Source organism: Mirounga leonina, unplaced genomic scaffold, assembly GCF_011800145.1.
Source record: "Mirounga leonina isolate KUSES-001 unplaced genomic scaffold, KU_Mleo_1.0 Mir_418, whole genome shotgun sequence".
In the NCBI taxonomy this organism is placed as follows: domain Eukaryota; kingdom Metazoa; phylum Chordata; class Mammalia; order Carnivora; family Phocidae; genus Mirounga; species Mirounga leonina.
Window position 1 is genome coordinate 17,854,299 of NW_023270739.1, and position 14,782 is coordinate 17,869,080.

The 14,782-nt window shown below is 37.9% G+C and overlaps 2 protein-coding genes across 7 annotated transcripts in view; one reads left to right on the plus strand and one right to left on the minus strand.

Moving 5' to 3' along the window:
• The window catches only part of DEPDC4 (DEP domain containing 4), a 30,327-nt gene extending 28,286 nt beyond the window's left edge, over positions 1-2,041 (plus strand). Inside the window, 1 exon segment of the mRNA XM_034987245.1 lies at positions 1,914-2,041. Within this exon segment, the coding sequence (XP_034843136.1) occupies positions 1,914-2,041 (128 nt within the window).
• A 490-nt stretch (positions 2,042-2,531) lies between these two features.
• ACTR6 (actin related protein 6) overlaps positions 2,532-14,782 on the minus strand; it is a 31,024-nt gene continuing 18,773 nt past the window's right edge. For 3 of the 6 annotated variants that reach the window (XM_034987757.1, XM_034987756.1, XM_034987752.1), the window contains exons 9-11: positions 13,924-14,095; positions 12,114-12,252; positions 9,408-10,096 (exon numbers count right to left, since the gene is read on the minus strand). In XM_034987757.1, coding sequence (XP_034843648.1) covers positions 9,967-10,096; positions 12,114-12,252; positions 13,924-14,095 — 441 coding nt within the window. In that variant the 3' untranslated portion in view covers positions 9,408-9,966. Of the gene's footprint in view, positions 3,279-9,407; positions 10,097-12,113; positions 12,253-13,923; positions 14,096-14,782 lie in introns of those variants that run through there. The other 3 variants (XM_034987753.1, XM_034987754.1, XM_034987755.1) reach the window with 3 other exon arrangements.

The window sequence follows — 14,782 nt, forward strand, 5'->3', positions numbered from 1 at the left end:
AAAAAAAAAAAAAAAAAAAAGAGTGATGGGGCTGTATTTTTTTTTTTTAAGATTTTTTATTTATACATTTGACAGAGAGAGTCACAGAGAGAGAGGGAACACAAGGGAGAAGCAGGCTTCCCGCCGAGCAGGGAGCCCGACTCGAGGCTTGGTCCCAGGACCCTGGGATCATGACCTGAGCCGAAGGCAGACGCTTAACGACTGAGCCACCCAGGCACCTCTATATGGCTGGATTTGTATTTTAAATAGAGCATGCTTAGCAGCAGTATGTAGAATGGGTTGGCAATATTCTTAGGAGATATTACAGTAGTCCAAGTGAGAAATGATTTAGTCCTGTACTATGGTAGAGGCAAGAGGGATGGAGAGGATGGGACAGGTTTGAGAAATATATAGGAAGTATAATTGGCAACACTTGACTGCTTCTGGGGCTCAGGAAGAAAGGTGACTCAAAGATGACTCTCAAGCTTCCAGGTGGGGTGACCGCTGCCAATCCAGACAGAAAAACAGGAAGAGGAACGTGTTTAGGGAGATGGTTTTTTAAAGATTATGTATTTATTTATTTGACAGAGAGAGAAAGCACAAGCAGGGAGAGCTGTGGAGAGAGAGGGAGAAGCAGGCTCCCCACTGAGCAGGGAGCCCAATGTGGGGCTCCACCCAGGACCGTGGGATCATGACCCGAGCTGAAGGCAGACACTTAACCAACTGAGCCACCCAGGCACCCCCAGGGAGATGATTGAATCCGGCTTGGCCTTTTGATTTAAGATACGTGTCGTGTGGGACATCCTGGTTGAGGTTTTCAGCAGGGTAGCTGGATGTGCACCACTGCAGCTCAGGGGAGAGATAAGAGCTAAAACTAAATATCTGGGAGCACGTGGAAACTGAGGTCATTTGCAGTACATTGGGTAAAATAGGGATCCAAGAATAAAACATTAAGGAACACCAGTAGTCAAGGGGTGAGTAAAGAGGAACCTATGAATGAGACAGAGAAGCGATGTGAGGAGGGGAATGAGTGAAGTCATGCCCATAAAACCAAGGAGATGTAGCATTTTAAGGAGGAGGACTCCATGTGGCAGATTCGGACTGCACCAACTCTCTGGAGCCAATTAGTGGAGAGCTGTTTCAGCAGTTTGAGAGACAAAAACCAGGTTGCAGTGGGATGAAAGGGAATGAATGGATCAAGAAATTAAGAGTGGGTGAACGATAAGGGGAAGAGAGAAAAGTGGACAATAATTAGGGCGGTGCTGAGTCAAGCCAGAGGTTCTAGTAAACTGATCTGCTGAGAAGAGAGCAGAGGACATGTGCTCAAGGGCACGGACCACAGGTGTGCCTGGCACAGGAGGAGTGATATTGGAATAAAGATGACAGTGCGTGTGGATGTAAATAAATGTGTAGGTTCAAGGTGGAAAGTTGAGAGAGATTGTCAAGTGATGCACTCATTTTCCTTGACGAAGTAGGAAGAGGAGATATTGTCTGAGGAGTTGGACCAATGAATGGATCCTGTGAGAAGAGGAGGATGGTTTGCAAAAGTCAGGGGAATGGGAAAAGCAGCTGAGAAAGGACAAGTAAATGAACTGATGAGGAATTCTAAGCACCCAGATGACGTAGATTACAAATTTTAGTGGTGCCAGTTTGTACAGTATGATTTTGTCGGCAGCACTTACTGACTTGAATGCCAGAGTGGAAAAGGCAGATTCAAGCATTGATGAAGAGCTGGGATTTTGGGTCATCGGGCGTTGCAGGATAGGAACACATGCGTTCGTGAGAAAGTGGTTCAAATGTTTGATTCTGTGTCTAACTCGGGAGAGGAAAGAAGAGGTGATGGACAAAGAAAAGTGGCACGTGAGGATTTGACATTCTGAGAATGACAACAATTGTGACAGCTCTAAAGCCAGTATATAATAGTGGGAACTAAGGTAGGGCTGATACTAGTAATACTTACACACCTAGAACTGAGGTTACTGAAGACTTAACGAGGAAAAAGTACAAAAAGTTCGGCACATGGTATACACTCATTTTAAGCTACTACTATATTGTTATTTGAAGGACAGTAGATTCTGGATAGAGAGTTGGGTGCAGGAGTTTAAATTTTCAAAGGCAGTATAATTCCAGGGTATCATCATAGGTGTGTTTAAGTAAAAGCCGTTATAGTGAAGATAGATAAAAACCCTAAAATTGATGACCTTCAGGAGTTCAAAGCCTACTCTGATTGAGAATTGCTTTGGTGTATGTCGAGGCAAAGGTGTCTTCATCTGTAGATGAGCATCAGGAGAGGCTTAGTTGTACATGCTAAGACAGCTCACAGAATAGTGAAAAAAGCACGGCTCATGTTCATGAAATTATTTGTGTTTTGATCATGCCTCTGATGGGGTTCATGACATGCCACCCCAAAATATGACACTTGGCATATTGGATACTTTACACTGAGTCTGAGAACATGGCAGAAGCACGAAAGTCACCCTGACCTCCTCCCCCCTTGCCCATCTCCCCTGATAAAAGCCATAAAACCATCCTGTTAGAAGTGCCCTCCTTACATTCAAGGTAAGGAGCACCTTTATCTCTGAAAACAAAGGGACACCAAGAAGAGTTGGAACAAACAGGCTGTGCTAAGTTTTCCCCAGTTTATTACAATTATCTAATACTCAGCCTATCATATTCTTCCACAACTAGCATAAAAGTGCAGAGGACTGTTTCTTTGAGTTTTCATTTCCTTGTGGAGGTTCCTGTGGCACACAAAACTTAATTTGTATGCTTTTCTCCTCTTAATCTGTCTTCACCAGTTTACTTTTGAGACCCAGCCCAGGGACCCTAAGAGGGTCAAGGAAAACTTTTTCCTCCCATATACCTCCAATTTATTAGCCATATCACTTAAATTCCTTGTGTATTTGTCTTGAAACTGGGGTAGGAGTTCCTTGCTTCTCCTACTTTATGGAGACATTTTGAAGATCAAATGAAACAATGTATGTAAAATAAGACAGTATGTGTTTTGCTATGAAGCACTTTGTAAAGGAGCAGTTTTATTACTCTGAGGCAAAGAAGAAATAAGAAATATCATCCACCATATTCTGGAAAAAAACAAGTCCAGCATAAGGCCAGTTTGGATATGTACATTTCAGGGTTTTTGTTTTGTTTTTTTTACTTGCTTTTCCAACCTTTTTTTTTTAAGGTTTCACATTTTGCCAACACTTGACAAAGAGTTTGGAGAAAAAAGGAAAGGACAGTAAGGACAGTTCAGTATCTTCACCAATTGGCTCTTCAGATTAATAGTAACCTCAGCATCTCTTTGAAACAAGCAAAAAAAAAAAAAAAAGAAAAATTAATTAAGGAATTTCAAAAATACCCTCCAGAAGCTTTCAAAAACACACTCCAGAAGCTTAACATTTCTGGGGCAAGAAACTACAGTTTGTAAATACAAACAACTCTCTGGTGGTTGTCTCAAACTACTATACTTAGACTTCAGAGGCAGGGTAGCCTAAAGATTGTAAGTGTGATTATGCTTAAAATATGTTAAGGAAGGTGGACAAAAGGTATACACTTCTACTTGTATAAGTCACCAGGATATAATATACAGCATGGTGACTATAGTTAATAATACTGTATTGCACATTTGAGAGTTGCTGAGAGAGTATACCTTTAAAAAGTTAAGAAAGTTTTTAACTTTACAGAGGAATACAAATTAAGTTCATGTATGCTGATTCACTTAATTATTATGCCATTAAAATCACTCACTAAATTTGCTATTATTGGGGGGCTGGTACAGTTAATTTTCTTAAAAATTTTTTTTCCCCACAGAAAAGGATCATTTCATGCATTTGTTCTCTGAAGAAAACATGCACTTTTCCTTAGTATGTATTATTTTTAAGTTACTCTTTTAGGCTACTGTGAATCATCTAGATAGGGTAAGATTTTTTTAAGTAGAATGTTTTAAAAGTCACAAATTTAAAATTCTTCAATATTTAAAACCATGATTTTGCCTTCTCTCTCTCTTAATTCTTCATTATGAAAAGGTTTCAGAGGGCTGAAATATAGTGTACTTTTTAAAATCATGTGCAATTTTTTTGTGTATATGTGCTATGGTGTTTTTCTAGGAAGTAATCCATAGCCTCACTAGATTCTCAAAAGGTATTATGATCTAAGCACATTAAGAACCACCGAATTAGAAAATCAACACTATCGATTCTGTCTTCAGAGAATATACTAAGGGCCTTTTTGATATATATTTATATGTTTTCCAAATTTTGCTTTTGCTTTGTGGCTAAACCATTATTTTCAACGTTCAGATATTATGTTAAAATAAGGGTATTAGCTGGATGAATTCTAAGTTCCTGCCAATATAAAATAAAGCAAAAAACAAAGTAAAATAATTTCATGACACACAAGATATAACTACCCTAATCTGTGTGTGGTTCTTTTGAGTTGAGGAGGAAATTAATGTACCTCCACTAGAAGACCTGAAAGGATGGTCCTAGAGAGATCAGGAAAACACTGGAAACATGGAGCCAAATGCTCTTTATTGGAGGGGGTACAGGGGAGAGTCTCCTTATTAGGAAAGTCTCCATTTTAATGTTCTATGTGAAACAGGTGGGAGGATTGCTCACCATCACTGTGAAAGGCTGGTACTTTGAGAAATGCATGAAGGATATTACCATGTCCTCGAATCTGCTGCTCAGAGGATTATATACAACCTTAAGGAAACATCTTCCCTCTGAGCCTGTTTTGTTTTGTTTTTAATTTCTAGAATAAAAACGTACATGCATAGATTTGTATTTCTAAGATTGGAACAGAAATATCAAAGATACAAAGGCGAATGTGGTGTGTGGTATGGTAGGTAACATGAGGATGTGGGGTCTGGTGTCAGAGACTTTGATTTACTACTTGCCCTATTTGAGTTCAAAAGGGAAAATGTTAGCAAATGAGCTCCCTAGATTTGGTGAAATCCAATTTAGAATTAGAATTACTAAGAATTGTTCAGCAATGCTTGAAATGTTTTACTATTGTATAAAGTTAATGAAAATTTCTTATAACACTCCCTAATAAAACTTATTTGATCAACATATATATACTACTATTCAATTAAACTTGTTTACAAAGAAAAATTGACTTCTACTGAATGGTCTTTGGAAGTTCTGAGGCGTGAATTCCTAACCCAACAATTCCGCTCCCCCTAGTGACAGGTCCACAAATTACAGTTACCCTGCTTAAGAATTCCCAAGGGTATTATCATTCATTTTTTTTTTTAGGTTAAACCTTTTTCCTTTTTGAGGGAGGACTTATAAACAAAGGGTTTTCTCCCCCCATAAATAAAGTTCAGCTCCAGTCATCAAAAAGATTACCTCCTGTTAGAATATTCAGTAAATTTCTGTGAAAATTAACAGTCTGATTCATTAGTGCTTAAGACTCTGCTTAAACTTCTCAGGCACATTCTCAGGTACTACCCACGTGAATAAAGATTTTTTTTTTTTTTTTTTTGAGGTGCCTGGTGGCTGTCGGTTAAGCATCCAACTCTTGGTTTTGACTCAGGTCATGATCTCAGGGTCGTGAGATGGATCCCATGTTGGGCTCCGTGTTGCTGAGCCTGGAGCCTGCTTGGAATTCTCTCTCTCCCTCTCCCTCTGCCCCTCCCCCAATCTCTCTCTCTCTAAAAAAAAGAAAGATTTTCTAACTGGAAGAAATAAATGTTTTGACAAAACTTTTCTCTCATAATTTATATACATAAAGAATGTTCAAGACTGAAAAGGCATTCTTGAGACCTTTTTCTCTGGCATTCTTTCTTCCCTGTACTCTCTACAAGTGTTTTTGGAAGTGTTTTTAGTATACAATTGCTTATGTGCTAAAAAGATTTTTGACCATAAAATCCAAAATGTTAGTATCACAACCCCAGCTCTTGTCACTTGACTCTGACCAGTGATACTAGGCAACTCTTTTGTTGCCGGATTTATTCATAAGTATAATAATAATTGATCTGTGCCAGCACTCTGTTTCTGGCTGGGACCCGCCATACCACATGGAACCACCTGTAAACCAGGTTTGAATTTTTTCTCTGGTTATTAGGTAACCTCCATAAGGTCACAGATGTGGGCTGAGGGAAGGTAAACAGTGTGTGCAATATAAGTGCTCTGAGCCTGAGCTCATGAAATGTACTTGTCCAGCCTGAGTCTAATCTTGTAGATACCACTTCCTCTTGACACTAACATGCTTAACCTGCAGCGGGGCAGGGCAATGAGCCCAGACAGCAGAACCGAGAGCAGTCTCTCTTGTTCAGTTTGCATGAACATATGTATGGAGATGATGTCTAATGGTTTGACCAGAGGATCAGACACTCGACAACTACAAGAAACCTGGCAACTAGAAACTTTAGGAAAGAAGTATATGGATGGATGTCTCAGAGTAGTCCCCAAGTGTGAGGATATTTGTGTTTTATGTGAAAGCTCATCAAAAGGCCTCTATAGGGAAGGCTCTTGGTATCAAGGGGACAACGTAGCCTATACTGTGAATGCTGGCTAGCTTCTTGCCCCAGCCATCCTAGCGCTTGCTCAATTGTGCTACATTCTGGGAAAGTTCCCTCGGCTTTTTAGCCTTTGGTAGTGTCCATTCTGCTATTCAGCCCATCAACTAAGCATAAGTAATCCTATTTTTAAATTTCTAGGATCTGTCTTTGTTATAGTAACGTGTTGTGATAGATGCAATCGCCTCATTAGTCTTTTAGAGACTATTACAAAGTTTATTTTATTCCCTTAGGGGTTCATTCTTGTTTGTTGGATTGGTGTACATTATGGTGGTTTTTTTTTTTTTAAGATTTTATTTATTTATTTGACAGAGAAAGACACAGCGAGAGAGGGAACACAAACGGGGAGTGGGAGAGGGAGAAGCAGACTCCCCGCCGAGCAGGGAGCCCGATGCAGGACTCAATCCCGGGACTCCAGGATCATGACCTGAGCCGAAGGCAGTCGCTTAACCAACTGAGCCACCCAGGCGCCCCACCATTGTGGTGTTTTAAGTATCCCTCAAATGTTTAATGTTTGGTTGTCCTTTTTTTTTTTTCTTTTACAAATTCCTGTCTACCTGTTGAATCTAAGATCAAATTATGGTGCCTTTCCTCGGTAGGAGGACCTATGGTGCTAAGTGCCCTAGGGTCCTGCCTTGTCAGAATTCTTTCTAATGAAGCATGAGCTCTTATTTTTAGCCTGAGATCAGTGCCACAATCAGCTGTTCCCTTTAAGATTTTTTTTTTTACTCTGATGTCTTTAGTGGATATAAAACTATTTTAGATTGTTTCCCTGTCCAACCCTTACACTTCAACTCTTTCTGCTGAGCCTCAATTCCAAGAAAGTAAGGCTCAGCTGTTTCCAATTCATTCTTTTAATGGCTCGCCCATGATCTCCTATTCTCTGTATTTGTCCTAAGATTAAAATATCTCTGGAATTTTTATGTATTTAGTAGTTTTCTCCTGCTCTGATCTGGGACATGGGCTTTCTTGTTCTTGATTCTCTAACAATCTAACCTCATTTATTTTTCTTCTTTTAGAAATTCCTCCACTTTTGTTCATCAATAGCACCCTTTGTGTTTCCTAGAGTCACTTAAGGATTTACTCTTCTATCAAGATACAGTACGAACTATTTCACGCACACAGTATAGATTCTACTACGATGAACACCCATGTGCCCATCATCCAACTTGAGAAAGAATTTATCACAAATAGCACTGAAGTGTTCCCTGTGTATTCCTCCCGATCTCATTTACTTTCTTCCCTTCTCTACTAGAATTGTTTAAAGGGATTTGGGACATGAAGTAGGTGAATATGATCAGTTTGCTATTCCATGCCAAACACCACTAAATTAAAAATTTCCAAAATCAAGATAGAAAAGTGTTTGAGAGGACTGCTCTGTCTTAATCATTGATGTAAATCCGAACTATTTATTGTCTTAAGGGTTATACAATGCATGGCCAACACTGGAACATATTTCCACGTATGCAATTTACAGTTAAAAATTATGAACTCTAACGTAGCTAAGTTCTCACCCCACTTTTAATGAATTTTAAATTAGGATTTTATCAGTATCTTTCCAAAATAATTGATATCTTTAATATATCACTTCAATGTTATTATTTATAACTAATGGTAAATGTTCCCTTTAAAGTCAACTTACTGTATAATATTAAAATAAAATCCCTAGCAATAAAGTTTCTAAATTAGATAGGTATTGAAATGGATGGGAGCTTTAATGCTCTAGAGACAAAGGATAAAGGTCTATGTTCATTAATTTCAGAAATGAATTTTTTGTGTCTCAAAGATGACCACTATGAGATGCACACTGCATACAGAAATTAGTTTACTGTAGTACATGTGAACACACACACACATCATTCTCAGCAAAATGTAACAGAAGACTTCAAGGCCAGGGCATGTTCTGGGAATGCAGCTTTGAGGAATGCTTGCTCCTCGCAGGAAAAACACCTGGTTGGTGATGATTAAGTATTCTGCCTGTCCAACATGAGATCCTGCCAAGTCAAGGAAGCCCTTTAAATAGGGACCTACCTTTTTACCTCCACCACATCATCTTGAAATTCTAACAGTTACACTGAATGGCTGCAAAACCTTATTTTATACTATCAGCACCTTCTTGCTACACTGCCCACAGATTAAGTGCTAGTAACTGGGTAACACACACTTAATTTGCAACTTCCAGCCTAAGTCTAGGAAGGACTGACCAAGTCCCAACCCAACAAAATCCAAGTGAAATTGTACTTGACATCTCTTTCACTCTGATCAGCATCTGTCTCTTCACCTTAATTTTCCTTTGGGAAACTACTTGCTTTTACTCTATGCTATCTTAGTAGCACTGTCAAAGTCCCTGAAGGCATGGGGTAAATGCATGATCCTAACTAGGATAAAGAAACTGGTAGGGATTTGATTCATGAACATAATGACATTAAGATAGAAAATAGAGAAGCTATTTTGATGGCAGGTCTCTAAAAGGACTGTTTCTCAATTTCTGTAACCTAGATTCCTAAGGTTATCCTGGTTTTTTATCCTTCCTAAGGCTGTTGGTCCAGTCTTTTCTTCTAATTTTACAAAACTCTGTCCTACTGATAAATTTTGTTTTGCTTAGGATAGCCCAAATGAGTTCCTACTGTCTGCAAGCACAGAAGCCTACCTGCTCCATTCATTAACGTCATTACCAGCTGTTCCCTTAAATGGGAAATCTGTAGCTTTTAACAGCTTACTGTGTCTACTGTGAGTCATATAAGGGTTTTTTTTTTTTGCACCCCGTATAAGCATTTTTAAAACAAACCACTAACATTTGTTTCAAGAGCTTTTGACCAACCCTGAGTTAACTTCAAATTTCTTTTCATCCTAAAAAACGGTACAGTATTTTTATGAATGAAATAATACATTTCTGCCAACACAGTACTGATCAAAAAGCACTTTAATAAATTGGCTTTGGTTTCCACCCTTTCCAACTTATTCTAAATAAAAAATAAATGTAAAACACAAATAAGATTAGTCTTCCCAACTTTAGTATGTATAAATAAAAATGACAATTTTTAGATAAAATACGTAGTTATAAAAGAGAAATCATATCAGCCAGAAAACACTTTAGCCAATCCCTCCCAACTCAAAGTCACACAAAACAGCCTTCCAAGGAAAACTGACCAGTGAGACAGGTATGTTCATGCTCTCAGCTATAAGGAATTAAATATAAATGCATTCACTCTTTCATCTTCTAATGAAAGATAACCTACTCTCAGGAACAATGTGAGCACTGTTATGGTAGTCTAACTCCTAAATGAAAATATGAGCTGAGATACAGTTTACTGTAATAATGTAGCTAAGAAACCTTTGAAAATTAGCCAAGGATCAAAGTATTTACATAAGTTTAAGAGCTTATCTTAGGATGAAAGGTAACACAGGTCCTTAACCTACTTTAAAAAGATAATTGAAATTAAACCTTTAATTCAGAATGTTTCTTAAATATCAAATTTCTCTTCACAGATGCTATGTCCATTTTCTTCATAATCTTCTCTTGTTACTACCATATCTTCAAAATCGTCATTCTCTGATATCAATTTTCCACCTTCCCAGGCATAAGTAATAGGGCTAAAAATAAAGTTAAGATAAGTGAACCCAGATTATTTTACAGAACTGAAATGCCAGAAAACATTCATTAGTAACTAAAACGTGGCAATCTCTACCCAACTTGATTTAACAGAAAATCACTTAAAGTGTGAAAATAAGCATAAGCTTCATAGGAATAAGGTAAACTAAGAAAGAAAAGAACCTTGGTCACTAGTACAACTAAGTTCTTTTTTTCCCCCTGTGCCCTGAATTTATAGACCCTCTACTTCTAATTAAAAACAAGAATACAATAGGTCAAAAATGCATAAAAGGAAAAACACTGTCATAACTGGACCTAAATTTTGTATGTGGCAAAGATATGTCATCTATTTTGCACAACAACCCATGAAACAACTACAACCATTCTCCCATTTTACAGATTTGGAAAATGAAGTTCGGAAAGGTTAAGTGTGGGACTACGTTTTAACCCAGAACTTTTTTTAGTCTGTGCTTTTGCTGCTACACTGTTACCTCTAATAAATGAAACATTTACATGATAGGACATGGTCAGTAAAACTAGAACACATAAAACATTTAGTTTGGTTTTATCTTCAACCAAGGTTATACTTTGTGTTATGACTCAATTCTATTTCTACTGTTCCTCTCCTCCAAATCAGTTTAAAATCTGAAAAATAATGAAAAGTTAATAAATGTTTTTATTCATTGTATTTCCTAACCTTTAAATATACATTTACCTACGTACATATAACATACATACATATATAAAACAGTTGTACAATAAAAATTTGATGAATAAAAGAATAAAAATTATTTCTGTGGATCCCTTGGCCTGTAATGTATGCATGACTTGCATTTCAAATGCAGGATAAAAAGTGTGTAGGGGGGAAAAAAAAGCAAAAAAAAAAAAAAATTCGTGGGGAATAATGAAACATGGTGGAAAAATAATAATTAAATACACAGGATAAAAATCTAGTATGCTTCATTTTCTACAAAGTATATGAACATTAATGCTGACAAATATTATTCCAGCAATTGTTTATTCTTTAATCTGATAGCTATAAATTACGTGAGCAGATGAGGGCCTTCTATTTACAGCTACTGATTTAGAAAAATTCTACTTTACTTTAAAACAAAACTCTAGGGCACTTGGGTGGCTCAGTTGGTTAAGCAACTGCCTTCGGCTCAGGTCATGATCCTGGAGTGTCTGGATTGAGTCCCGCATCGGGTTCTCTGCTCGGCAGGGAGTCTGCTTCTCCCTCTGACCCTCCCCCCTCTCATGTGTCTCTCTCTCTTTCTCTCTCTCTCAAATAAATAAATAAAATCTTAAAAAAAAAACCAAAACTCTAAAATTAAGAGTCAGGTATATGGGGCGCACCTGGGTGGCTCAGTCGGTTAAGTGTCTGACTCTTGATTTTGGCTCAGGTCATGATCTCAGGGTCAAGGGATCGAGCCCTGTGTCAGGCTTTGTGCTGGGCATGGAGCCTGCTTAAGATTCTCTCTCTCCCTCTGCCCCTCCCCACAACTTCTCCTTGTTCACTCTCTCTCTCTCTCTCAAAAAAAAAAAGTCAGGTATATGGAGTCTTATTTGCAACTCTGCCTGGCAACTTAAGACTGGGACAGCAGTGAGGGGGTGTTATTTAGACATATTTTTGGTAAGAGACATGTATTTGTTCCCAACTCAAGATAAAGAGAACTAGATTTTAGTCTGGTCACTGCTATTAACTTATTTTAAGGCCTATAACTTATTATAAGGCCTCTGCCAAGTCATGAGCCCTTGTTTCTTTATTTACAAGGTGAAAACGTTGAACAGGATGTGGCCCCACTAAGCTCCTTCCTCAGGAACTACACTCAGCATCTTAGCATCAAGCTGCCCACTGAAATGTCAGGTTTATTATTTTAATTTTTGAGAAAGGGAAAATAAGGATTCCAAAGGTGAAATAAACCTGCTAGAACCAGGCTTTAAACTCAAGCCTACCTATTGACCATTTTATCTACAAAATGACTTGCATGTTTTATTTCTATATCAGCCAACACTTACTTTTCAGGCAGCACAACTGAAACATCATAATCTGTTGGAGTGAGACATCGAACTTCTGAGTAAACCCGATCTCTAAATCCTGGGAAAAGGGAATTTCCTCCTGTCAAAACAATGTTCTTAAAAAAATGCGGCTGCATTTCTTTAAGAGGGAAAAAAAAGAAGAAGAAACGGCATCAGAAAACCTGTTTACTTATCTTTCGAGAAAGATAGATATGAGGGCTTAGGCAAGAGCAAACAGTTAGAGTTACCGGTTAGGAAACCATATAACTTTTTAATAACCATAAAAATTATTTATAATTTATAAGATTTTATAATGAAGTTAAAGTTTACAAAAATTGACCCATTAAACAGAGTGAAATATGACCTCATAGATCTTTAAAAGAAAGGCTAAGGTGAAGAGGTTGAACTACTGACTACTTATATACACATGTAAGCTAATACATAAATGAGTAACATTCTAGCAGCAGAAGTTTGGTAATTATACTTGTTCTTCTCTAAAATGGAGGAGGTCTGTCTGTAGGCTGAGACTGTGAGCTAAGGTAAGGTTAAAAAGGAGGGCCTTCAAGGCATTTTAACTTGGAAGCCCAAACTTCCATGTGATCTCACTGAGACAGACCTATTTATCGTGCAACGTTACATTTGACAGTGAAAAATACTCATGATCCATAATAATAAAGGAGCTTATGTTCTACACTCAAAGTTACAAGATGGCAAACCTTATTAGGTGCTATATGGTTAGCTGGTATTAAAAGCCACCATGGGGAAATCTATGAGGAATTAGTAAGTAATGACCACCACACCTAAGGCTTCTGTTCACAAAAGCAGCACACAGTCCACTTATACTGACAGTCTCATGGCATTAAAGCAGTGCAGTATAAAATGCTGTACAGCACCACCTACAACTTCATGTAACACACGAAATTGATGAGACATTAATACGAAAACAGTTGTGAAATAACTACATTAAGGTGATGGCATTATGTGATTTTCTTTTTCTTTTTTTTAATGGGACATTAAAAAATTGCAGGAGCTAGATTTTCTCCAATGCCTGCACTGTTCCTTATGAACTAGGAAGACACTTTCAAGATATGAAAGTTCTCTCTAGCACTCTAGAAAATTATTTAGGTGAATCCTGCTTCAGGAGAACCCACACATCACTGAGAAGCACCATACTTCAGCCTCATTAACTTCCTGTATATTAGTCCAAATAAAACTGAAAAGACAAACCAGTCCCATCAATAGCTAAAAACCATCATTTTGTTAAATCATAAATTTCTATTCCGTGTAATTTGAGTTAAATTAAAACTTTTCTAAAACAAGATACAGCACTTTAATAGTCATGAAGAGATTAATTTCTTCAAGTTTAAGCAAACCATAACTCTACCTGTATCAAATTTCTAATCTAGGACCAATAAAGAATTATTCAAATGCACTACGGGACCTGAAATCTCTGCAAATAAAACAGGCTTGCCACGTACCTGAAATTACTTAGAAACCTCAGGTGAGGGGCGCCTGGGTGGCTCAGTTGGTTGAGCGACTGCCTTCGGCTCAGGTCATGACCTGGGAGTCCCGGGATCGAGTCCCGCATCGGGCTCCCTGCTTGGCAGGGAGTCTGCTTCTCCCTCTGACCCTCCTCCCTCTCATGCTCTCTGTCTCTCATTCTCTCTCTCTCTCAAATAAATAAATAAAATCTTTAAAAAAAAAAAAAAAGAAACCTCAGGTGATTTCTCTATAGTTCACAGAGCTTATGAGTTTTTTTAGAAATATCATTCCCATTCAATACTTTATTCATGTACCTTCAGGTACTTACCTTCAGGTAAGTTCTGAATTGAATAGACAATAGCTTCTGGAATACCCATTTCTTGAATGCCTATATCAGAAGGATTAAAGAGTATTTCTGGAACAGCAAATCTCTCATTGGCCAGACGAAGAATTTGTTCCCCAGACTTATATTTTCCACTTAACACCATCTCTTCCCTTGGCTTAAAGAAAAATAAGATAAAAAAGTTTAAGCTACATTATCTAGTCCATACGACTAATAACATTTAGTAACATGTTATTACTAATGTATTAACCATGTTCTTGGAAGTTTCAGGATTCTCAAAAGTTAGAAAAATGTGGCCTTCTCTGTTGCCTAAACCACACGAATAAATAATTGCTCATTCTAATGCAGCTGTTCTCCAAAAGATGATCTGGCCTTATTCCTTACATTTTAAAACAGAAAGAAAGGAGAACAGAGGAGAGGGAACTTCTTAACCTGCCTATAACAACAGACCAACTTCAGTTCCTAGAGAACAAAGAACATACTCCAAAAAACATGTAGTATGTCTTACATTTCTATCACTACTACCTACTTTCACTCTCCTATGTATGCATGTATGTATGTATGTATGTATGTATTTTTAAGTAAACTCTACGCCCAACATGAGGCTTGAACTCATGACCCCAAGTTCAAAAGTTGCATACTCTACAGACTGAGCTAGCCAGGCACCCCCACTCTCCTGTTCTAGATGTTTAGTGGATCTTGTGGCTGTATTCTATCAAGATATCCCCTTTCCCAGGCAAGCCCTTCAGGTCTCCTCCCTCCTTGGGAGCTTTGTACTATCACTTTGCTATTAATAAACCTTGCTTTCCTGCCCCCCCAAAAGATTTCCCTTTTCCCTTGTACA